Source organism: Apus apus, chromosome 2 (genome assembly GCF_020740795.1).
Source record: "Apus apus isolate bApuApu2 chromosome 2, bApuApu2.pri.cur, whole genome shotgun sequence".
NCBI classification, from domain to species: Eukaryota; Metazoa; Chordata; class Aves; order Apodiformes; family Apodidae; genus Apus; species Apus apus.
In genome coordinates, this window is record NC_067283.1 from 123,678,430 (window position 1) to 123,703,647 (window position 25,218).

The 25,218-nt window shown below is 39.7% G+C and overlaps 1 protein-coding gene across 1 annotated transcript in view; it reads left to right on the top strand.

The window, feature by feature from the left end:
• The first annotated feature begins 402 nt into the window (after positions 1-402).
• Positions 403-25,218, top strand: part of KCNB2 (potassium voltage-gated channel subfamily B member 2) — a 173,899-nt gene continuing 149,083 nt past the window's right edge. The window contains exon 1 of the mRNA XM_051610662.1: positions 403-1,018. Within this exon, the coding sequence (XP_051466622.1) occupies positions 443-1,018 (576 nt within the window). The 5' untranslated portion in view covers positions 403-442. The remainder of the gene's footprint in view (positions 1,019-25,218) is intronic.

Consider the following 25,218-nt stretch of genomic DNA (forward strand, 5'->3'; position numbering starts at 1 on the left):
GACATACCTCACAAATTAATTGGTAAATCAGATTAAGCTGACATGACTGCATCAGAAACTGTTTTTTTAAAAAAAAAAACTCTGTACAAACTGTCACAGTTGATTTCCATGAATACAGAAATTCCAAGAATTCTTCCTTTGCTTAAACATAGTGCTCTTAACCATTCCAGTTATTCCAGTGGTTCTGTATTCTACCACAAAAGCATCTCACTGTAGAGAGAGCAAATTGCCAACATTAAATTTTCATCTGCATATGAAAGCGTGGAAGGAGAGAGACAGAGAGAGATTGGGGAATATATTTTACATTGCAATATTCTAATTTTTTGTCTTTTTTAGCTTCAGGAATGGAGCTGTCTGTCTGAAGAGGACTCTGCCCAAATATTTGTAGTCTCCAAGCTTATTCTCCTAAGGACTCTGGTGTTACAACTGCATCCTTTCCAGAATGGCTGAGAAGGCTTCACCAGGGATCAACAAAAAGTCAAGGTCTACCCTTTCTCTGCCTCCAGAACCGGTGGAGATCATTAGGAGCAAAACCTGCTCACGGAGAGTTAAACTAAATGTTGGTGGTCTCAACCATGAAGTGCTGTGGAGGACTTTGGACAGACTTCCAAGGACACGATTAGGAAAGCTCAGAGACTGCAATACTCATGAATCTCTGCTAGAAGTATGTGATGACTATAATCTAAATGAAAATGAGTATTTTTTTGATCGACACCCAGGGGCTTTCACTTCCATTTTGAATTTCTACAGGACAGGGAAACTACATATGATGGAAGAAATGTGTGCTCTTTCTTTTGGCCAGGAGCTTGATTACTGGGGGATTGATGAGATATATTTAGAATCTTGCTGCCAGGCAAGATACCATCAAAAGAAAGAGCAGATGAATGAGGAGCTGAGGAGAGAGGCAGAGACATTGCGAGAGAGAGAAGGGGAAGAGTTTGATAATACCTGTTGCCCAGAGAAACGGAAGAAGCTCTGGGACTTGCTGGAGAAACCCAACTCATCTGTGGCAGCAAAGGTAGGATAAGCACTAGACTTAACGCACAGACAGTAGAAAATGGTTTTGTGACCCTGTGTCTGACATGCAGGAATCAACGATGTTTACTAAAATACTTAGAGATAAGAAGGATCTACAAAGTCTACATATCATGAAGTGAATACACCCAAATCTGCCCTAAACCCCACAGAAATCAGCAGAAGGAATCCTGCTGACTTCACTTGATTTTAGGCAACTGCTCCACTTTACTTTTGTTGTATGTAATCAGGAACATCTGTGTGATTCTTAATGAACTTCATATTAAATGCTTCGATGAAAAGACAGCTGGAGAACACGACCCTCTTTTTTGTTAGAAAAACATTTGGTTATGTGAAACATACACTTCAGTACTACTCCTTGTCCTATTCCAGGCTTTGCACAGGTGTGTTATCTGTGTCTTATAAGGTATGCTGGACAGGTTATCAAAGAATAGTGTGAACAGCCCCATTGGGCAAGGATTGCAGTGTATTTTCTCTTATACATTTTTGCAGTGAAGAATTAGAGTGTTCTGTATAGAAGTCTTAAAATACTAAAGCATATATAGATATACACATGCATATATATAAACAGGTATATATTACATACGTTTGTATACACACACACACACACGTGTACATATATATAGATATGTAAAATTCGTATATATTCAGGCAGAAATGAGGGAACTTTCAGATGAAGTTCCAGTACTGCAGGCAAACTGGCAAAAGTCTCACAGATACAGTGAAAACATTTACCTTTGTTGGGGAAGCAGGACTGCACACACAGATGTTGGTACTGCTGTTTAAAAGAAAGATTTTCATGCTTCTTGAGGTGCTTCATTGTTCTATTTGTGATGTGAGGTACTATTTAATGTAAAGAAAATGGTGGAAGCTTATTTAAACCACTCACAGCAGAAAAGTTTGGTGTTTAGATGTTAAGCTTACTTGTGGCTTTATTTTCTTCTGTTGTTGATTTGTTACTGGATGCAACACTATTGGACTAAGGTAAGTATCAAAATACAGTGGTGGAATGGACAAAAACCAGAATCCTGGCAAAGATTTTTCTTGCAGTAACAATATACAAGTTTTTTTATTATTTTTTAATTTGTCATTGTGGGCTCCCTTACTGTTTAAGCAAGGACTTACTTTTGTAAAAAAATATTTGTTGTGACAGAATATAAGGTTCATAACTGGAATAAAAATGTATAGAAGAAAAAAGAAGATATTCAGAATAATATAGAAAATTATATGAATACATTTTCTTCTTCTGAGATACATATTCTGGGCCATATGTTCCTCTTCAGGAGAAGGAGCAGAGGGGAAGCAGATAGACATAAGTTGTGCCAAAAAGGGTTCAGGGAGGCCTTGTTACACACCACGATCCCCTGGTACAAGCCAGCATCCATCAGCCTCCACCCAGCACATTTGTGACACAGCTGCTACACAGGAGTCAGGGACCAGCTTCTCAGTCCTGCACAGCTTGAAACATCACTGTTTGAAACATCACTTGAAACATCTGTCTTTAACAGACCTCTCCTCCTGCTGCATGTGAGCTGAGATGTCGCCCAGCCAAAGGTGCCGCCTCCATTACATCCCACACCCTACCCAGCAGGCAGATTCGAGGGGAGAGAAAACTGAGTGTCTGTTTGTGGAATCTTTTCTTTTTTTAGCATAGAAAAGGAGGCAATTGCGTATAGGACTTGAGACACATACTTAATTCTGTTTTCCTAAGACTAGGTAGGAGTAAACACAGCAAGATGGACCAGGTGAATAGGGTGAAACTAAAATACTGTTTCTTGGGTCCTTTGCCTGTGATTTGCATTTGTTCTTTTGCTTGGTGGATAAAGTAGAGATATAGGATTGTAAAACTTGCATGAGTGCTTATCATTGACCAAATCTTTCTCTTGACTTAACAGTGCCCTGTCATGGATTTGCTTGAAAGGAGTTAGGCCAGCTGTGAACTTTTAAGAATATCTCCCTCTAGCCAATCAGGCAAGATTTCTTCTCAGGTTTTGCAAATGAAAGTGGCCATTTCTTTAATTTTCCAAGATGCCTAAGTATTTATTTTTTAGCTTTTTATTCCCCTTTTCCCTCATCTTCTGTTTTCATTGAATGTTACAGTTCCATGTTTTCTTGCTACAAGGAGTTCCACATTTCACTTGTATATGTGTTGCAATGGTTTGCATTATTTTATTTGTCTTCTGTCTGAATTAATGCCGTTTGATGTGATTTCTGTGATTCTAGCAGCTAAAAGTCACCATTGTTTCTCTTTCTAGCAACCCTCAGTCTGTAAATATATGAGCCAAATTCTAGTCAGATTCACCCATGACATCTCAAAGACATCTGTAGAAACTTGGCTGAATGACATAAAGGAGAGCAAAAACTGTTGCAGGACATTCAGGCATGGGGAATATAAGCAAACAAGCAAGAGTTGCATTTAAAATAAGACAATGCTGGAATCATTTGGAGGTACTTCTGAGCAATCTGGAGCCATCACAGGCTGTTAAGCTCTGTGGCAACAGACTGTAGTGTGTGGATAACACCACGTTCAGATTTCTCATCTTTTACTCCTTTATATGGTAAGTTGCTGGTTTGTTCTGAAACAAGAGACAGAACCATCTTCTTTGCTCTGTAGTGGTAGGAAGGATGGTGGAGTTTCGAGAGTGGAAAGTTAGGAACCAAATGAGGAAATACTACCTTGAAGCCTGAAATTCCAATATTTGCTCCCTTGTGAACATGTCAATGTGCACAGCTATCCTACAAATGCCTGTTCAGTCATCCAGATCCTGCATAGCACCCAAGCAGTTGACAGGAACAGCTTGCTTTTTAATCCCTTTCACGTAAAAGATTAGAAATGCAAGATAAACACTCAGGTGTGGTTTTGATACAGGGCTGTGTCTTGTCACTTCTTGATTCTGCTAAGATCTCTTCTAGGTCTGATCCAAGGCTTACCGAATTAAGGGGGAGTCCCGCTTTGGATTAGTCATGTCAGGACAAATCCTGCTCCTTCGGAGGTCAATGGAGGTTTGCCATTGACTTTAGTAAGGTGAGACACAACAGGGTGACAGTGGATGAGCAGCAGATATTTTACAGCATCTGTGACAATGAATAGGAAAAATACATGTGGCAAGAAATGAAAACCATGTTTATCTAGTAAGAAAGGAATACCATAGGTCAAATACACGCACGCTTTACTCTTGTGAATTTTTTAAATTTCAGTAAATGCAGGGGTGCATCTCATCTCAGTCACCAGTTAATATATTCTAGGCACAGCAATTTTTGCTTAGTCCTCACCCCAGCAAAGCTCTCTGTGAGTTCAGGAGAGGTTTTAACTGAGGAATGCAGGATTTGCCTCCATTTTCCTGTATTCTCAGTTTTAAGCTTTTAAAGTAGGATTAAGACAAAGATGTTCAGAAGTTCAGACATTTCAGACATGCAGTGCTGGGAATTAGGAAGAATGGGAATTTCGTATGTTCTACATCCCAGAGAAGTCCCAAAGCCTGGTCACCAAGGCACAGAGTTTCACAGGAGTCTGGCATTCTTCAATTCAGGGTAACATCTGAGTTTTTAGACCAGGCATTTATTTATACTTATTGTGTAACCAGTATTTTGTGAAAACTCCATTTGAAAAAAAGTTATTTTGCTAATGCATAATGAAGCAAAACACAAATCAAAACATATGTTGAAACTTAATGGCAAAGGTGCTTGAAGCAGAACAGACCTTTTCTGGAGTGAGGTGATAGTGCTTCCATTTTTCTCCAGAAAAGTCTTGTCTTTCACCTTGGGAATTTTTGGCCAGGAAGTAAAAAGCAGTCATAATTTCGTCTTCTGATTACAGTTGCTAGACCTATAACAGCCTTCGTAGAGCAGTAGCAGCTCTCACCAACCTATCAGTAGTTTGAAAGTCCTCAACAGATGAGCATTTATTTCAGTGGATGTGAACTGACTGCAGTTGGATTGCATAAGTGCTTCCAGCTCAGCACCTTGCTGAGATATTAAGAGTGAACCTAGCTGAACTGATGTAATTTTAACTATGCCCATATTGTTTTGTGCAGTGTGCTTAAAATCAGAGGAGCCTTCCTTTGCAATGACTGTGAATCGAATGAACCCATAAAGTTGATATTTCTTTCAAAGTGTTAGTGCACAAGCTCTTCCTTTCATTCTTGTTTGTAGAATCCAGAAGCCTGGTTCTTTCCTCACACTTGTTTTATATTATTGAAACTCATTCAGTCTAAATCATTAATAAATACGGGATGTTTCTAGAGCAGATGGTATACTATAAATATAGAGGGAATAAGGGCAGAAATAAGTGGAATATCTAGGAGAAAAGGAGTACCTACATCTGCCTAAAGATATCTGGTACTGACTCCATCACCTTTCAGCTACAGGAGTATTTTAAGTACCTTACAGTGTTACCAATAAATAGCACTCAGATTTTCCATTTGGTGTTTTATATCACATGTTGGCCCTTTGGCTACAACTACAGAGTAATTGCTTGGGATTGATTCTAGAGGTCTTTCTTGTGCAAGTTATTCTTAATCACATGAATATTTTGTTAAAGCTCAGTGTGACTGTTACTTGATTAAGTATAAAAGGCAGTGTAAATAAGTGAATTGAAAAAAATTACTAGTCAGTCACACTCTGTCTTTGACTTTTTTTTATATCAGCCCTGTTGATGTACATACACAGAAAAGTAAAATATTGGCCTTTGTGTCTCTGCAGCATGGGATTTACCTTACTTGAAGTTATGTGAAACTTGATGGGGGTAAAAGCGTTCTCTGTTAATGCTGTTTGTTTCACTGCATGGCTCATTTGTCCTTATTTTTTTGGTTCATTTTGTTTTCTCTTGGGGTTTGTTTTATGGGTTGGTTTGTTGTGGGTGTTTTGGGGGCTTTTTTGCTTTGCACTATTGACTGTAACATGAGTATTCCTCCATTGTGGAAAGCACACTAATTTATCAGCTAACTAGTGGATTGTGGATTACAGAAGGTATAATTATCCCAAGCCTGAGTGGAAATTGTGAGGAGTTTACGTGCTGCATTAAGTAACTTATCCCCTAGGTGAAAAAATTCCTTTGGGGGAAAAAAAATAAAAGCAGGATGAAAGAGGAGATTCGGGCTATGGATATTTAGTTAGCTACATTGTAGAGCAGCTTTAGAGTAGTCTTGGGGTAAATGCAAATTAGCAGACTCATTATGCATGACTTTAGGACAGAGCTAAGTGTCATAAAATACATTTAAATATTTATTTGCAAGTCCTTATAAATTATCTCCTAGATTGTCACACAGTGTTCATTCAGGGGCAAACCCTAATTAATGGTACACTACTGGTTCTTTTTGGGTTGAAGGTCACATCATATATGCTCAGAGGACTTAGGAAAACTTTCATCTCCTTGGTTGTATTGCAAATAAGGGTTATCTCAACATAAGAAAAGTGTCTGTCAACAGCTGAATGATTGCACTAAGAATATTAGTGTTTTCAAGTGAAATAAATATTGTTTGTTATGTTTACATCCTTTGTTGTGTTTGCATCCTTTGTTATGCTATATGAACAGAACACTTTTCTTGCTTATGTCCTCTTCTTAGTTTAAGTTTACATGTCATGTGCCATCTGATTTTGTTAACATTTCTCCCTACAAAACATTACAGTCTTTGTGCTTTCCACCTAACTGTAGACCAGGGATGAAGATGACAGGGAATTAAGACAAGCGTTTATTTTTTAAAGTGTGAGGAAAGGCTTTGGTACTATTTTAACTCCCACAAGTTTTTCTATTGTATATAGTATACCTAGTATGCCTCAGAGCATGGTAACAGTCATGGAAGAGAGGTGTTTTCTAGCTGATATGTGTGTTGAACTTCTGTTTGATCTCTGATTTCACCTTACTTTGAGGGTGGGAAGAATCCTGTTATGAGCCTTTATCTGGAACATACTTTGCATTGTGACTCCCAATACTTTAAAAAACATTTGTCTGCCAAAGCTAAGTTATGGTAAATCACAGAGGATGGCCACTGGTAATAAGTATGTATCTTCATCTCACCATTGTTTCTGGCAAGGACACTCATTACCACTCTTTGCTTTTAAGGTAAAGTCATTTTTTGTGCCAAACGATAAAGTCAGTCAATGTGACTGTAAGACAAAGAGATTCTATTTGATCCTAGTCATTCATATTTAATAACTAAAGTGTTTTAATGTCCTGAAAGATAAGTGAATATATTGTTTTTTCAATAGATATTATATCAAGCAACACAGCAGACTGGCAGTAGTTAATTGATTTTGTTTTAAGAGCTTGTGTATGCTCTCTGCCGAGTTGGTCATTAAAAGATTATTTACCTTCTTTATACTTCTTGTATGACATGTCATGTAACCCGTGATTCAGCATTTTTGGTCAGCCTAAGTATCATGGGAATAGAGCTACCATCTGATCTGTCTGGTTCCAGAAGTGTTTAATGCCTCAGTTACCTATGGGTTCCCTCCAGCCCTGAGATCTTATCTCAGGGGTCTGCTGAGAGGTCTTGCTGTAAACTTATTAAAATAACTTAGTAAAAACTACTATTGGAATAAAATTAATAAAACGTCCATTGAACTGACCTGTTTATTTTTGACACTTAATTCTCAATAATTCAGATGCTGGAATTTTGGAAGCAGTACCAGGAGCAGAGATGCAGTGACTCGTATTTAGACTGTCTATCACTGTCTTCAGGTACTGGCACCAGGAAATATCCCCATTCATTGTAGGAACAGAGGAAAGGGATCTTTCCTTCCTTAAGCTGTGAGAAGGGGCTTCACTGACTCTGGTTTTATGGGTACATTAAGGAAAAATAAAGTGGGTTCATGATAAGTCCTGTTAAAGGGGGGGAAAAGTCAAGAATAATTATTTTTAAATTTGTAGAAATCCATTCTTCTTGTTTGGGAATAAGATCTAATTGGTAACCTTTTGCAAGACAAAGTTTTAAAGTCATGACTAGAGTGTGCTTGCACTTGTGACACCATTCACAGAAACATACAGTAGCTCTTGCACAGGGAAACATCCTGGGATTTAGGATATACAAGATTACAGTGAATTACATGCAGGTACAATCTACATGAGGACAGCTATCCTTTGCTGTTATGGATAGAGAGCATGATTCCAATTTATCCCAGCCTGATATGTCCTTCTTAAGTTAGGAGAGAAATTTAACTTTACGATGACTGCTTTTTTTACTACTCTCATATCAGGCCTTTTATAACTGTTACCATAAATCGAGTATAGACCAGCATCAATTGCATATAGCTTTTAAAATATGTACTGCAGTATTTCTGATTAGGATGGCAATGTTTTATGCATTACAGCATGCCCCTCTGTAACATCAGAGGCATCTCATGAGTTGAATTTTCAGCTGTGACATGTCACTTAAGCTGTGCCATGCCTGAGTGGACAGACAGGGGTGTTGTGCCTTTCCCTTCATCCAGAGGCAGATCATATGTCCTAAAAATGGTGCATTTCCGTTCTGTGTTTTCATAAGCAGCTGCCAGCATGTTGTGTTATCTCACTTAAGATATTTGGAAACATTCAGATGTCAGGGAGCTACACTAAGAAATTAAATTATGTGAGGTGATGTTATTTGGAGGAAGATCCAGACCAAATCTGTTGGAAGCAAAAGGACTGCACTTACTGTCTGGATGAACAGTCTCTTGTTTTGCTTTTGTAAAGCTGAGAACATAACAAATCTATGTGGTAACCTGCAAGCTGGCCTTTCTGTTTGAGTCCCTGATTTTGTTACAAGCTGTAGAAGAGAAAAAAACTGCTCCCCAGTGACCAGGAAGCCAAAGAGATTTCCACATGTGACTTATTTCAGAAAAAAACAACAACTCATGGTATTTATCATGACATATGGCAGACTCATGAGTTTTCTGTTTGATGAAGATATTTGAATATTTGATGCGTAGCACTGAACCCCGGGTCCTTTGAGGGAGTATCGAAAACAAGCATGTGACACTGGCACAGCTGTTTCAAAACCACTGAGATCAAAAAAGTATCCTGGTAGCATCTTTTTAAAAAGGCTGTGCTCTTTACATGCCTTGGTAACTCTGTCTTTGGAGAGGCATACAGTCAGGCCAGGTTTCCAGGTAGGATAAGTAGGTGTATTTCCATTTAAGTGGATGTGATTTGTGCTGGTTGGGACCCAGACAACAGCCCTGCATGTGAAGTTATTTGGTTAAATGTAGTGTCCTTTCCATGTCAATGTGTGGCAGTGATGAATGAGTGAATATCTACTCCACACACCATACCTGAAACAGGTCTTCTAGTGTTTTTCAGCAACAGTGGAAAAATGTAAGTTGTCTTTGAAAAGTTTAGACGCTGTAGCCATGAAGTCTACACATTAACAAACTAGCCTTCCGTTCCAGAAAGTGTATTTGGTGGTATTGGAGCCTTTAGACATGCATATCCTATGTGTAAGTGTATATATATATGTATATATATATATACATATAAAATGTTAACAGATGAACCTTTTTTTTTATCTCATAATATTGCACAGTGAGAAAATGAGATGGTGGAGGCAATCAGAGCCGTCATTTTCCCTTCGTACTTAAGATCCTGCAAACTGCCTGAATCATATTTGCTGAATTTTTAAGTCCTCTTATAGCTACTTGTTATAAATATTCATACACTATTTATTCTAAAATATAGAGAAAGGCAGGTGCCAGAGCACTGGATGCAAACCTGAAGTCTGAGGAAATTTTTGTCTGAATAACAAGGTGAACTCCTGAGGTTGGGCAAGTCTTACCTGGTCTCTGACGCTCAGGTCCATTCTTCACTGAGAACACTTTATGCCTGCTGCTTTTGGGAAATGATATTGTGTTCCCCTAAGTTCCTGTCTAAAAACTAGCACTTCACTCCTCTTATAAAAAACCTTGTGCTTCATTAAATGGCCCTTAAAGGAAATTTTTTTTTGCTAAGGGCATAATCAGCTTGACTTCAGAAGGCACATTTCTTACCTGGAGCTCAGTATCTTCACTCATCTTTGATTGGGTCCCTTCTGATGCAACCACAAGGGTTAGACATTGCTTTAAATAGCTCAGGTGTGGCACACACCAGAGCTATCCCAAGGACAGCCAAGTTGCAGTGACAGTTTCAGATGTCACTGGCCACTTGCAGAATGCCCCATTGGAAACAGGTGGCTGTGGGCATGCTTTGGGACAGTCCAGCTTGCCTTGATTTAATGTATTGTTAAAGGTGATGTTTTTGGTGAACTCCTGAGATGATCCCATTTATTTGTACTTCTTCAGTCAGACTTCTGTGACAGACAACTTTGTCCTCAGGGTTTTTTTTATGAACTCATGTTCATGTAGATTTTTCCCAAGCACTTTAATCTCCTTTTGGGTTGTTTCCTGAAGGCTTCTGGGTAACTTATCTGTTCTGCTTTACTGAAACATCTACCACTGTGTTTGACTTTGGGGCAAGTTTTTCTGGAGAACAGTGCCTGTTGCTAAATTAGTTAAGGTAGTTTTTTTGCAGACTAAAAGACATCACCTAAAAGTGTTACAGGCTTGTTCTGAGAACTATGAACTCATTTCCATTTCTATTCTTTTCAACAAAGCTTTTATATTTTGCATATTTTCTTTTTTTAATTTGATACAAATTATTTTTTGAATGTAATGCTATTTGAAAAAAGACAAACTGTTCCAAAAGCATCTTGGTCTGTGGTCTACGTATGTATGCAAATACGTTTTGGGACTTTATAGCACAGAAAAACTTGCCTAGTGGCCCTGAGTTCTGTTGAAACACTAACATTGACTTCAAAGCACTTTAGACATTTCCTACCAGCATTTAGCACAAAAAGCCCAAGCATCTCATATGAGAAGAGTTGATAGGTATATGGTCAGTCCTGTTTGACTGAACCCTACAGATGTTTTTAGAATTCAAGCAGGAGGGGCAAATTACTCAGACATTATTTAGAACTGAGGCTGTTAGTTCCAGCTGTATCATGTCTGTTCTGTACTCGGCAGCCTCTCAGGCACATTTTAGTCTCTTTACTGGCAATACAGAGGTAATTGCAGGAACGGAAAGCCCTTGCAATACCATGGCAGGAATTGTAACTAGCCACTTCTGCATCTCCAACTCAGATGGCTGGAAAGCCTCTTAAAACTCTGGGAATGGGCAGGCCATACTCCTGAATCCAAAACGAAGACCAAAATCCTGGATTCATTTTGAGATGCTTCTATTGTTTTCCCGTGTCCTGGCAGAACACTCAACAACCCTTCACACTGAGCACAGGTGGCTCATGAGAGGAGGTGGGTACACCATGAAATATGAAATGAGGGAATCTCACCCAAAGAGGAAAATGGAAATGTGAAGGTCTGAAAAAACAGTAGATGAGGAAGAAAGAAAAAAAGAAGATACTTTTAATGGAAAACAACTTGTTTGGCTAAAAAAAAATAAATCCATAGCAAATTTCAATCAGCCCAAAGTCTGCTCTAATGTGATCTTGATCAAAGCACTCACATTTGTTGTGGTTCTGTTGTACTATTTTTAAGTGGGAAAATTCAGCCTAGGGTCACTGACATACAGATAGGAGCAATTTCTTAATTGCTAGTTGCATTTAGTTTCTTATGGTAAATATTGCATTTTATAAGTACTTTTGCTAGCCAACATTTGACCCTCAGGTTAATCCTTACATGTGCTTCAGTAAATCTGATATTAGTCTGTTGTAACCCGAATTTTAGGTTGGTGTATTCTGCTACCTGCTGGTGAAGTTGATGTGGGATAAAGTACATATGGAAAATTAACTCAAAATGCTGTAGCTGGTGCAGTAACAGTGAAATGGTGAATAGTTCCTCTTAGCTTTTCAGTAGCTTCTTCAGTCTATTGAATTCAGGAATAGCCAATTTCAGTTTGTTATGTACTTGTAAGCATTCTGGAATACTTTTCTTTTCTGAAAGCAAATTAGTTTCCTCTGAAGAGAGCTGGTGTGTCTGACTCACAGATGTCCTTTTCTCTTAGACTGATTTCTGTCATTATTTGAAAACAAATGTTTTCGTTTAGGAAGGAGGACAACATAAACCTAATCTTGGAAATATCAATTATTGCACGGATCCCTGATAACATGTCTGATATGTTTCAGCAAAACAGTATTCACGTTAATGTAACTTCAGCATTTATAACTCTGGCATTATCTGTTTCCACCCTAATTTGATTTAATACCAAAACCTAACCCTTACCTAAGCCCAGGTTCCTGAAAAGGAGGTTGTGTGTGAGAGAGATGTGGTTAACTGAGCACAGTTGCTAGCAAGGTTTTATTGCTGCCAACCTTTCATTGAGGCATCCTCCCCAGGGGCTTCTCTGGTAGGTGCAGCTTGAAAGGGCACAGTGCAGGCACAGATGTCTTCTGCTTGATAAGTCAAGCTGAAAGTCAGCGTGCAAGCTGCAGGAGCACCTGTGACAGTCACTGCAAGCAGGAGGCATGACTGTAAATCTGGTTGATACCTCTTACCCCTTCCTTTTTAAAAGGGAAGTTGGGAAGAAAACTTTCAAAAGCTATGAGCCCTTCCCCATGTTCCAGTTATGTGAAAAGAAGTGTTATCCATTGAGAACTAAGCTGAACTCAAGAGTGGTCTTTCTAGGAGAAGCAATGTCTGAAAAACATACACTAACCAGGGAATCCCGGGGGCAGGTCAGTTTGCTTACAGGAGTACCCATGGTAACCATTCCTTCATCTGTGTGGTGATGGATGGAAGAAGTAGTTCCCTCCCACACTTTCTCCACTGCTCTGTCATGGGCAAACAGCACCTATGGGCACTGAAATGACACAACCTGCACAGAGGTAGATGAGTAAAACTGAAAAGAAGAATAGAGGTTTTTAGCTGGGTTTCCTCTTTCTATTTCCCATGCTTGTATGATTGCAGTTTTCTTTTCCCTGTTGTATGTGCATGAAGGAGTCAATTAGGAGACAAGCAAAAACCCACAGTGCTCTCCTTCAATTTCTTAAGGTCTATATAAAAGACTCTCACAGCACTTGTACTATTTTCCCTAAAATGTTTTTATTTTAAAATTTCCATAACTGTTGTGTTAAAAGTTCTCTAAAGTGAAACCTCCCCTTCAGAGAGATGTTCACCTTAGTGTCCCCAGGTGTTTATAGCAGAAATGCAGACATCCATTGTCTTTGGTGTGCACTGCTGTAACATTGATCTAGCATGTAAGAAGAAAAGAAGATGCCTTTTTCAGTGGATGAAAGACCCTGACAAACTTATACAGTGATGTCAAATACTTTAGCATTCATTGTTTGCTGAGTTGTCACAAATAAGGTAGATTTCCTAAGCTTATTTTGAAATGCAGCTTGAAATGAAGGTGCTATTTTGAAATGCAGTTGCTGTTCAAGGAGATTTACAGTACTCTAAAAAAATGGGAGATAGTAGATCAAAATTAAGAAGTAAAACACAGGGCCAGGCTATGTCTGAACAACCAAAGCTGTCTTTTCTTCCCCTTCCATGTAAAAATTTGTAGTCACAGTTATGCCAGTGAATGCTGTTCCTTCTGCAGCCCATTTTGGAGACAAGCTGCCCTCAGGAGAGAGTGGGGTGTCAGTGCTCCAGCCAGCTTGTCATGTTTCAAAGGAAGGAAACCTGTATCAGCAGCAGGATGCATGTTGTTTGGAATGGCACATGCAATTAGATAACTACGTTTGCATTCTGTATAAGTAACCTAATATTTGTGCTATAGAGCTGACATTGTCTCTTAGTGTGGGGGTTCAAGAAAACAGGAATAGGCAGCCTAAGTCATCAGATAATTTCCCTAAGGCTAGAAAAGATCAGCAGAAAAGAAGACCAAGGACAAGGTAGGGAGTAAGAGAAAAATAATCAGCAAGTTTCTAAATGTGCTGAAGTCCTAGTGCATATTAGGGTTTTGGCACCTAAAAACCATGGCAATATTACTCAATTCTTCTTAAAAACCCTTAGCTTGATATCTTATGTAACTTTTTGTTTCTATTATCAGACCTTTTGGTCAAAAATAGAAGGTAGTGGATTTCATACAGAGGTTCTCCAGTTTGATGCATCTTAATCCATAGCACAGAACATAGTGACTGCTGTCTACTGAAGAGAAGGTCTGATGGCTAACCTCCTTGGGAGTGAGAGTATTCCTTCCATGAAAGCAAAGCAGTGTTTTCTCCAACTGTGTAGGACAGAATTTTAAACGAAGCAGGGGGCAGCTGTTCCCTCATCTTTACTGACAGCTCATGTGTATGTTTTACACATGTGTATTCAGAAGTTACAGTGCAAAGGGAGGTGCTTTGCAGCTGTGCTCAGTCATATAAGCATGTCACCACACTGGCCCAAAATTAAGGTACCCCAGAGAGGGGTTTATGTAGTGCTTGAGGAAAATTTAATATGATATTACCAGTTTTTTGTTGTGTAAATCACTCATAGTACAGATTTTGTGTCACAAGCTCACCTCGGTGGTGGAAACACGTCTATTAAAGAAAACATGAACATTTTGTAGTATTTGGGGAGTAAAGTTAATGAGCCTTGCTTACCAATTAACTGCAGACAAGTAGATGTATGTTCTCATCTGTCCCTAATGTCATTGGTTTAGTACTGAGTGCCTTGCGATATTGAGTGATTTGAGATTTACAGTTGTTTGGCAGAGCAGAGCAGCCCTGTTGTACTAATGTGGACCTGAGGTACACTGCAGCTGCTGTAAGGTCACACAGGAAGTTCATGACAAAGCAGGGAGCTGAATGCGAATCTTTCATGTCCTGCACAGCCCCATATATCTGGGCCTTCTTTTCTTTCTGTGGAAATCTGGTCTTACATGTTTTAGACTTCAGGTAGGCAAAGTTTATCCTCCCTTACCATTACTAATGAAACAATGTTCTCATTTAATAATGCAGGCAGAAATTTTCAGAAGCCTAAGGGACTCAGATGTCTTGTTTCTACTCCTTTTAATGAGAAATAAGCTATTTTAGCCAATATATTGCGGATGTATGTTTGTAATGGTGTACATGATCTTATAGGTCTTTTCCAACCAAAACGATTCAATGATTCCATGTCAGTTGATCTCAGAGTCTTCTGACGTGTTTAGTTCAGTGCTTTTGTTTAAAAGAAAATTTATAAAATGCACTATATTTACAGAATTTAACTGCTACTTATCGTAGTAACCATTTGCCTTTGATCAGATTTCTACAGTGTAGCTTGAAAAGTGAATTAATAATTAATTTATAGTTAACACAAAGGACTTTATAGGTGGGAACACAAAAAGGAATGCTAAGAGCAGAGATAAAAGAGTAAGAAAGTCTTCAGGTGCATCCAGATTTTGCTTTAGATATTTGTCCACAGTTACTGATTCTTAGCTCTGTCCTGGTGTTTTGGCTTGAAAATTCCATTTCTTTGGTAAGCAGATGTGAAGCATCCCCTATGAGATGCTGCAACCTGCTTACTCTTCCAGTATGCTTCAGACAAGCTGAATTCATAATTGATCCAGTCAGCTTCCTCTGGATTCTGAAATGGGTTGCAGGGCAAAAATTCCTATGCTAACTCCAGCTGGCCTGCTCCAGGACTGGCAGTTGGATTGCTGCTCACCCTGTGGTGCTACCCTCATGTTAATTCACCTTCGTCAGAGGCAAGATTTACTAACTTAGATGCAGGGCCACAAGGCCAGCCACAGTGTTGCTGTGAATTGTGGATGGACCAGCAGGCTCAGTGAGACTTGATTTCAGCACTAAGTTTCATCCTATCAGATCAGTGTCTTCCAAGGTTTTGTTTAACGTTTGTAAATTAGAAGAAACAATAAATTTACTGCACTTGAGTCAAGACAACATTTTTGACGTTCGGAACAGTAAACAATTTGTCAGACCTATCCTACAACTGCTTTCTGGATGGGATATTTTTTTCCACTGTGACTTGTGGTCACATTTAGTCTTCATTACACTAGTGCTGCAGCAGCCAGTAGAGAATCAATCTCTGTGTACACCACGCAAATCTCACAGAGCCTGTAGGCTGAGTAGGGGATGGGCAGGAGGAAAAACTTGTGCATGCGACAAATGGAGTCCCCAGCAAACTAGGGACGTGGTTACAATAGCCAGTGCTGTTACAACATGGCAGCTGGGCCTTGGGGGGTTCAGTAACACCTAACGTTCTCTTAGACAATGTATATAAATCTCCTTTCAATGGAGTTAACTTTCCTTTGTTTTCTCTTAACCCTGTTCCAATTTCTCACTCTTGCATGGCTCAGAAAAACACAGAGCTGGGCCTGCTGAAAGGCAAAAGCAACGCAGTAGGTGAGCTTGGATAAACCTAACATTGCATTTAGTAATTTTTCTATATCACAAAAAGTGAAATTCAGACATTACAGAAACTTTTTTCGAACAAAAAGTAGGGAAAATATGGCAATTGAAGAAGCACATAGAATCAGTGATCATCCACTAAAGAGAAAATAAAATTTAAAAAGCAAAAAAAAAGCTCTCTCCTTAATTAAAAATAAAACAAAGATAAAAAAAAACAAACATGCAGGCAAAGTCCTGATTAAGCCAGATATGTAAGGACAGACCAATATATATTAATATATGCTATGTAAATCATACAACTCTAAAAAAATAAGGCAAATGGGGTGAAATGCCTAGTTTTATTTGAGGATATTAGCCAAATATGTATTTCAGAGCCTTGATAAAAGGAAACCCATCAACCTGCAATAACAACTTAAAAAGTACAAATGAGTGGCAGAGAAAGTCCCACCGCTGGAGGAACGCTGCTATACATTAGGAGTGAAGAGTTCACAGTATTAGAAGGATCCCAGATACCCAGATATAAACAGAAAGAATGAAATCCTGCAGCTGTACTACCTGCTACTTTGTCTGGATGAAGACAGGAATGGGGAAAATCTGAAGGAAACCAAAGAGACTACATGGCAAAAACACATAAGGTGTGATACAAAGAGAAGATGTTTAGATCCCATAAAGGTGTGTTTCAAAATATATCCATAGAAAACCTTTTAAAAATGAGTGGGCTCTTTAGAAATTTGTCATAATCTAAAAGTCAATAATAAAAAGGACCCACTATGGAAATAAGTAATTTGGAAATAAAAGGTTCCTCAAAGCTGAGGAGGTATACTGGAAGCAACTTTAAAGAAGCCAAACATGGTGGTTGTGGAGGAAGCATTTATGAAAAGCAAACAAGCTTACAAGCTGGCATGGTGAAACAGATATTCAAAGGGTTTTATTGCAAATAAATAAGCCTTCAGCAAGTGGGACTCATGTCCAAACACAGAAAGCAGAGAACATAAGAAGAAGGAAAGATACCTCAAGTGCTGCTATAGGCAGTGAGACTGGTTCAACCTCCATCTCTTTATGTCCCCAGCCACGATTTGCTGAGGTTGGGAGCGTATGGGAAAATATTCCCCTGAGCTCTTCCCTTCTATGCTTTCTCCCTGTTACTGGGTGCTTTCAGATGTGTGATAAAGAGCCAGGTGAGCCATTGCTTTGACCCAGCATGGCCAATTTCATGTACGTTTGTATGGGAAAGCTCATCCTCCTTTTCACATACCACCACTGCAGTGTGTAAGGGCATCACTGAGCTCATTTTGCGTGTTTCAAGGTGACATGGCCCCTGAGCTGTGTTTTAGGTTTGTTTGCTTGTTTCTGATTATCCATGTTGTTTCAATTGCTCATTTAGTCAATCCTTGTGCTGTTCACAGCCAAACAGTGGGTCAAACAAGGCACAACTGTAGGGGCTTTTTGTCACCTAAAAGGGGAAGCAGTTGCCCTGTGCAGCTCAGAGGTGAGGTTAATTAGCAGAAACCATAGTTTGAGAAAGACACCCAAGGGAAATGTCAAGAAAAATGCACAGTTCCCTGCCAAATCACAGCAATTCCCCTTGTTATGAGGCCAGTGACAAAGCACAGCTGGGGCCCACTTCCAGCAGCACAGAAGACGGTGCTGCTCCCTGACAGCTGGCTAGCATCTCTGCTGCATCATTGGACCTACACAGGATACTGTTGTTTTTCTTTGGTAAAGCCAGGATTTGATCTTTTGAGTCTGTTGTGTTTTCAGGGCAGGTTTTTTTTGTGGCTTGAAAGCATTTAGCTACTAGGATTTCTCAGGGTCATAAAATGTCTGCATTGAGAAATAAAGGAGAATGTTTTTTTCCTTTGAATGCTAGTGTGAATCACTGACAAATAGCAAAGAAATGAGCCCTCATTAATCATAACAATCCTTGTGGAAAGCAAATATTGAGCAGGCTCACATTACAGAGTGTCTTATGCCAGATCTGCTTTCAGGCAAGGCTGATGTGGAAGCCTTCCTTGTCATACTCCGCAGGAGTGCTTGTTCTGTCCGATGGATGCTGACTTCATTAGGGGTTAGCTAAAAATCAGGATTCATTTGGAAGGCAATTACCCCCTTTGCCTCCATCCCTGCAGGTTCTTATACAGATGGATAAAAGTTGAAAACCATAGAGAGCAAGTTCAAGACTAGAGAGAATATTACAGTCCAGTAATTTCCTCCCTCACTCCCTGTACCATGATGTACACCCTGCATTTTTCAAAATTATTTAGTCAATAAAATTTGCAAATTTTTTACTGCATTTAGAATAGAAGAAATCCTGTCAGTAGAAATATGGCAACACTTGAAATACTGTACAGTAAGTGGAGCTCATAGTGTTTGTATCTGAAGTTTTGTGTTTTAAATTTTCCTTCTTGCCACTGATTTCATTAAAATTCCATTCCAGGAATCTAGAGGTGCTGAAATATGGCACAGTAGAGGACTTCATTAGATACTCAGCTAGTAAAGCAAAGGCAATATGTAATTAGGGAATCTGCAAAAGAAAAATAATCTCCCCATTGTTTGTCCTTTAGAATCAAATATCTTTGGAGCAAATTTTCATTCCTGTGTAGAGATTTTTATAAGGGTTAGTAAGGGAATATTTATTAGCCAGTAGACTTTAAGTATTTCAGTGCAGTGAAATGAAAGAGTAGTCAAGGTATCAATCTAAAGCATAAAAGAACAGGTTTTTTCCTATATCCTACGGTATTTAAGAAGTGTCACCTCATATAATATGTGGTGGTTTGGCTTCTCTACAATAGGAAATAAGGTGATCTGTGTTAGGGAAAATGATATGGTGTCTGGCTCTTTAGTCTATCAACTTGTGTGAATAAAAGGGGAATCAAAAGAATATTTCAAGTGTCAGCAGGTTATGTGATAGGGAGTAATCTCATTCACCAATATTTTACAGTCTCACAATACCTAGAAACTTTGTATAAAGCCAGCAAAACCCTCGATGAGATCTTACATATAATTTCAGGAGACAAAAGAGCTATAGAAGGCATGAGAGGTTTCCTCCAGTGAGTCCAGAGGCTGAGCAGTGACATGGTCTCAGTTCTGCAGCAGTGTTGCCAGGGTGGGTGCCCTGACCAAGACCCTAAGACACATCTCGCTGGTGGCCTCTGGAGTCCCAGCCCAGGAGAGAAGCCACAGCCCTGCCCTGATGCAAACTCTCTGTTTCCATTAGGTCCAGCTTTAAAACCATGAGTTCTGTCTTTCTATACATATGTATGTGCTTATATGTATGTATTTGTGTATATTGAGATATAACCCTTGGCAGCAGTTTCCAGCACTTACCGTATGGAGAAGAGGAAAAAAACATAAACAGTTTCTTCAGAAATTTTTTTTTTACAGAAATCCTCCCCTTTGTAATATTTTTCCTTAAGTGCTTGGTAGCTGAACTCCTGCTACTCCGGCTTTTTCAGCTGCTCCTGAAAAGCAGTCTGTAGAAGGAGTGATTCACAGAATCATGGAATTGTCAGAGTTGGAAGGGCCCTCCAGAGATCATCTAGTCCAACTCACCTGCCAAAGCAGGATCACCTAGAGCACATTACTCAGGACTGCATCCAGCCAGCCTTTTAATATCTCCAGAGAAGGAGACTCCACAACTTCCCTGGGTAGCCTGTTCCAGTGCTCTGTCACCCTCATAGTAAAGAAGTTTTTTCTCGTATTTAAATGGAACTTCCTGTGTTCCAGCTTGTGCCTGTTGCCCCTCATCCTGTCACTGGGAAGTACTGAAAAGAGTCTGGCTCCATCCTCCTTGCACCCACCTTCAGATACTTGTAGGCATTAATAATGTTTCCACTCAGCCTTCTCTTCTCCAGGCTAAAGAGTCCCAGCTCTCTCAGCCTTCCCAGGTAGGGAAGGAGAGAGAGCAAAAGAGGGAGACTTTACTGGATTAAAAACTAAACTACACAGCTTCAAACACTAATGATAAAAGAAAATATATACGATTATATACAAATATGTTCAGATATGTGCAAAAGCCTCTTGCCTCCCCCCACCCCCAGCAACTCCCACAGCATCTCCTGAGCTGCAAACAGTCCCAAAAAAACCTGGAGCTGCTGGAGAAAGCAGAGAGTGATGAGGGTCAGGAGAGCTTGAGCCTGGGGGTTGATGGTGATGGATGGATGGAGTCCTCCCCGGATGCTGGCCATGGACGGAAGAGAAGGGAAGAAGAAGAAGGAAGGAGGTTGTCTTCTCTGATCTCTGACCTTCCTCTGAGCTTGTGTAGATATATGGAATGGAATATCTCTGGCCAATTTTGCTGTCTGTCTAACTCAGCCTCCTACAGGGGGTCACAGATCTCCCTGTAGTGTCTGAGCTGGCAGAGCAAAGATGTAACCTTGGAGTCCCAGCAGTTACAAAAACATTCCAGCTGTTATCAGTCTTAGTTGGAACACTTTGCTACTAGTTAAAAGAAAGCTTACTGAAGGGGAAAACAAACAAACAAAAAAAACCAAAACAAAACCAAAAAGAAACAAACAAAAAAAAAAACCCAAAAAAACCCCAAAAAACCAGTAAAAGTGGCTTCATCCTGGCTCAAACCAGGACACCTCATAAGGGAGATGCTCCAATCCCCCAGTCATCTTCGTTGCCCTCCGCGGGACTCTCTCTAGTAGTTCCCTGTCTCTCTTGAACTGTGGATCCCAGAACTGGATGCAGTATTCCAACTGTGGCCTCACCAGAGCAGAGTAGAGGGGGAGAATGACCTCTCTCAACCTACTAGTCACACACTTCCTTATGAACCCCAGGATTCCATTGGCCCTCTTGGTGACAAGGGTACATTGCTGGCTCATGGATGATTTACTATTTACCAGGGCTCTCAGATCCTTTTCCTCAGAACTGCTTTCCAGCAGGTTCACCCCTAACCTATAGTGGTGCATTGCATTCTTCCTCCCCAGGTACAGGACCCTATATTTCCCCTTGTTGAACTTCATTAGGTTCTTCTCTGTCCAGCTCTCCAGCCTGTCCAGATCACACTGGATGGCAGCACAGCCCTCTGGAGTGTCAGTCACCCCTCATCACTTGCTGAGCATACACTCTGTCCCCTCATCCTGGTCATTGATGAATATATTGAACAGGTCTGAAGGTTTCTTGCAAGGTTTGTTTTTTTCACTTGCAAAAAAGCATAAAAAATGGAAGAGGAAGAGGTAGACCATCTAAATTCACCTTGAACTGTTTTACATTAACATTACTTACGTGTCTAAATCATTTAGATACTGAGCTTGAATTTTGAGACATTCCAAACATTTTAGAAAATACTGGCTTAGTTTGATTACTCTGCAACATTGCTAAATACAGAATCTGCAGCAGCCTCAGATCTAATTCAGTTCTCCTTTCCATCAGTAGGAGTCCTTGGAGTTACTTGGAACTGAACTGGCTCTCCAGACCCAGAAAGGGAAGACAAAACAGGCTTTGGTGTCCTGCTTTCACCATATTAGTTCAAGAGACCTCTCAGTTTTCCCATACTGCAAGGCAGCAAGGTCAGTTGTCTGCGTAGCTTCTCCCATCCTCTTCTCTTTGGATGGAAGCTGCAGCTTTTTCAAAATACTGATAGGAAAGAGCTGGATTTGGCACAAAGCTTTGAGAATTCTTTGCAAACAGCATGTTCAATTTGTGCTGAAAAAAATGAGACCTAAATTTGTCTCAGTGATTATCCATCATCTAATGAGCTACAATGTCTTACTTAAGTGCACAGCTACAAACTTAGCCAGGTATTGGAAGACAGCAAAAGAAATATTTATGCCATGTCTTTTTTTTTTATTTTCAACTGTCATTAGCAACTGAACAAAAAGTTTGCAGCTAGTCACACAAAGGCATGCTCCTTCCCAAGACCTGCTCCATTGCTTTATACCAACAAAGCACTACATTTGGAGACATGCATCCAACACACCACTTGTTAGAGACTGTCATAGTTGAAACCCTAACAGTTAATATTAAAATGAATTACCACATTGTTTACACAACAAATAGGGAATGCCTAGTTCTTTTCATCATGTTGTGGATTGCATTTTGTTCATATTATTTAGTCTGAACTTAATTAGGCATGTGCCTAGCTGCATGTCATCCCTTAAAATTCAGCATTTGAATACAGTGGTTGGTTTGGTGAAATAGAAATGAGATACAGAACTTTTTTGTCTTGTGAGCCACGTTCTGTAAAAAAAGCAACAGTTAACCACTTTTTTTGTAAATCCTCAAATTCTTACTCAGGTCAGACTTGGTTCTGTTGATAGTTTCATATACATGTAGTAGATTTTGTCATTAAAGATAAAAAGATAAAAAACCTTTAAGATAAAAATGTTTCAAATTTCAACTAAGTCAAAACACACTGAATTAATTTACAGGAGACTAGTGCTGTTAATTGGCCTGCTTTATAGGCACAGAAACAGAAATAGAAAATAAGTCAAAAAGTTTTATCACAGCATTATAGATTCAAAGACATTGTGATGCTGTAATATTGTACATGTTATTTGTAAGGGAAAAAATGCCAAAATACATCTTTATATATATGAATGGTCTCTAGTAAGACTGGTGAAATATGATCTGGTCATTTTGCAGTGTTTCTTTTGTATCAGGAGAGTAATATCCAAGCTTTATGTTGTATAATGAACTTAGAAAATTAATCTGCCCTATCTAGAACCAGCTAGGTGTTTTTATAGATCAAGGCATGGCTGGGCAATGGAAATGTAGAAAATACTATTTTCTTCTCACCAGTTACTGCTCAGAATTTACATTGCACATTCCTCACATAAGCAGCACACCTGCACAGTATTGTTGCTGATTACAGCTGTTCTCAAAGCTCTTTGTCACAGTTGATGCAGCACTTGAAATACTTTGAGAGTACAGCCAGGTCCTCCATCCCCTCAGGTCACTGACTTTGAGTCAGTGTCACATAATCTGAAATTAAACTGCTATATTTAATTGATATGGGGGGGTTCCGTTTTTCGCTGCCTGAGTACCTCAATGGCAGTTGCAGCATTGTTGGGAAGGGAGCCGAAGCTTTTGGCTTTTGCTGACAGGAATAATAAGGTAGCTCAGAACCTGGTGAAATGCTGGTGGGATAGTCAGCAAATCACTTTTGACTGCTTCATGCTGGAGCCAAGTGTTTCATATTTACATCATCTTCATCTGTGGAGAATTAATCTGGTACTCCAGAAGGGTGGAAACTGCTTAAGAATCTGTTACACTGGGTCCCAAACTGCCAATAGTGTGGATGTCACGCTTCCAGGAATATAAGCATATGTGCTCATTTTTAATTCAGAGTTTTAATTCAGAGCTAAATGCATCTTCTGCTGTGAGACTAATTTCCTAGTCTGCATATAGTTTTCTATTACTGTTTCTGTTGAGCAACACAGGGACAGACAGTGTTCTGTATTTTTCTCAAGTGAATCATATTGCTATAAGTTTATTTTATTTGCCGTGAGTTAGTTCAGGTCAGATGTATTCTCAGGACTTACATGTGTTGTATATTGAACTGGCAGTATAAGGCACATAGAAGACACTGTTTTACTACAACTAGAAAACCTTGGTCTGCTTTTCATATTGACATCTAACCTGAGAAAAAAAAATGACTGTGCTAAGGGAAATGGCAGAATGGTGGACAAAGACCAAAGGACATCTGACAGAAGGAGAGAATGACAATTGTTTGGCAGCAGAAGAATCCTAGAAATTGTGTTGTTATATATTTTGGGACAAAACTTAAAAATTACTACATTTTGCAAGTTGTCTTATTCCTTGCTGTTCTGACTAGATAAGAACTGGCCACTGAACCCAAGTGTGTTGTTCTGACCTTACAGCAGCTCCACAGTAAAAGATGCATCCAAGGCACTGAGCCAGTCAATCAGAGAAATCCTCTTCAAAGTGGACTGACATTCCCATTGTGGCTGCAAACACTAAAGCTAGATTATTACTTGGACAGAAATGGATCCCATTCAAGCCCAAGCTGTTAAATGGGAGGAACTGAGAAATTTCTGCCAAGTTTTGTGCAAGAAAAACTAGTCAGCCCTGTAGGGCTTACCTCATTCATTTCCCTGAAAACCCATTGTCATGAGTTGGAGGATGACCATGAGCCAGCAATGTGCCCTTGTGGCCAAGAAGGCCAACGGCATCCTGGGGTGCATTAGAAAGGGTGTGGTTAGTAGGTCAAGAGAGCTTCTCCTCCCCCTCTATTCTGCATTGGTGAGGCTGCATCTGGAGTATTGTGTCCAGTTCTGGGCCCCTCAGTTCAAGAAGGACAGGGATCTGCTTGAGAGAGTCCAGCGCAGAGCTACAAAGATGATTAAGGGAGTAGAACATCTCCCTTATGAGGAGAGGCTGAGGGAGCTGGGTCTCTTTAGCTTGGAGAAAAGGAGACTGAGGGGTGACCTCATCAATGTTTACAAATACGTAAGGGGTGAGTGTCAGGGAGATGGAGTTAGGCTTTTCTCAGTGATGACCAGTGATAGGACAAGGGGTAATGGGTGGAAATTGGAGCATAGGAGGTTCAAGGTGAATATGCGAAAAAAATTTTTTACTGTGAGAGTGACAGAGCACTGGAACAGGCTGCCCAGGGAGGTTGTGGAGTCTCCTTCACTGGAGACATTCAAAACCCACCTGGATGCGTTCTTGTGTGATGTGCTCTAGGTGACCCTGCTCTAGCAGGGGGGGTTGGACTAGATGATCTTTCGAGGTCCCTTCCAACCCCTAAGATTCTATGATTCTATGAGTTTATATACACGTATCTACCCATGCACAAAGATGAACATGTGTGACTGTAGATATGTACAGAAATCATTCATAATGGTTGTTTTGCTTGCTTAGTTAATCGTTTCATGGAAGAACAAGGGAACCACTGTGTCTGGTCTACTCTGGCTTTGTATTGACTGAAAGATAATGAAGAAATAACATAGAATAAGGAAAAACTAGGGCTTTA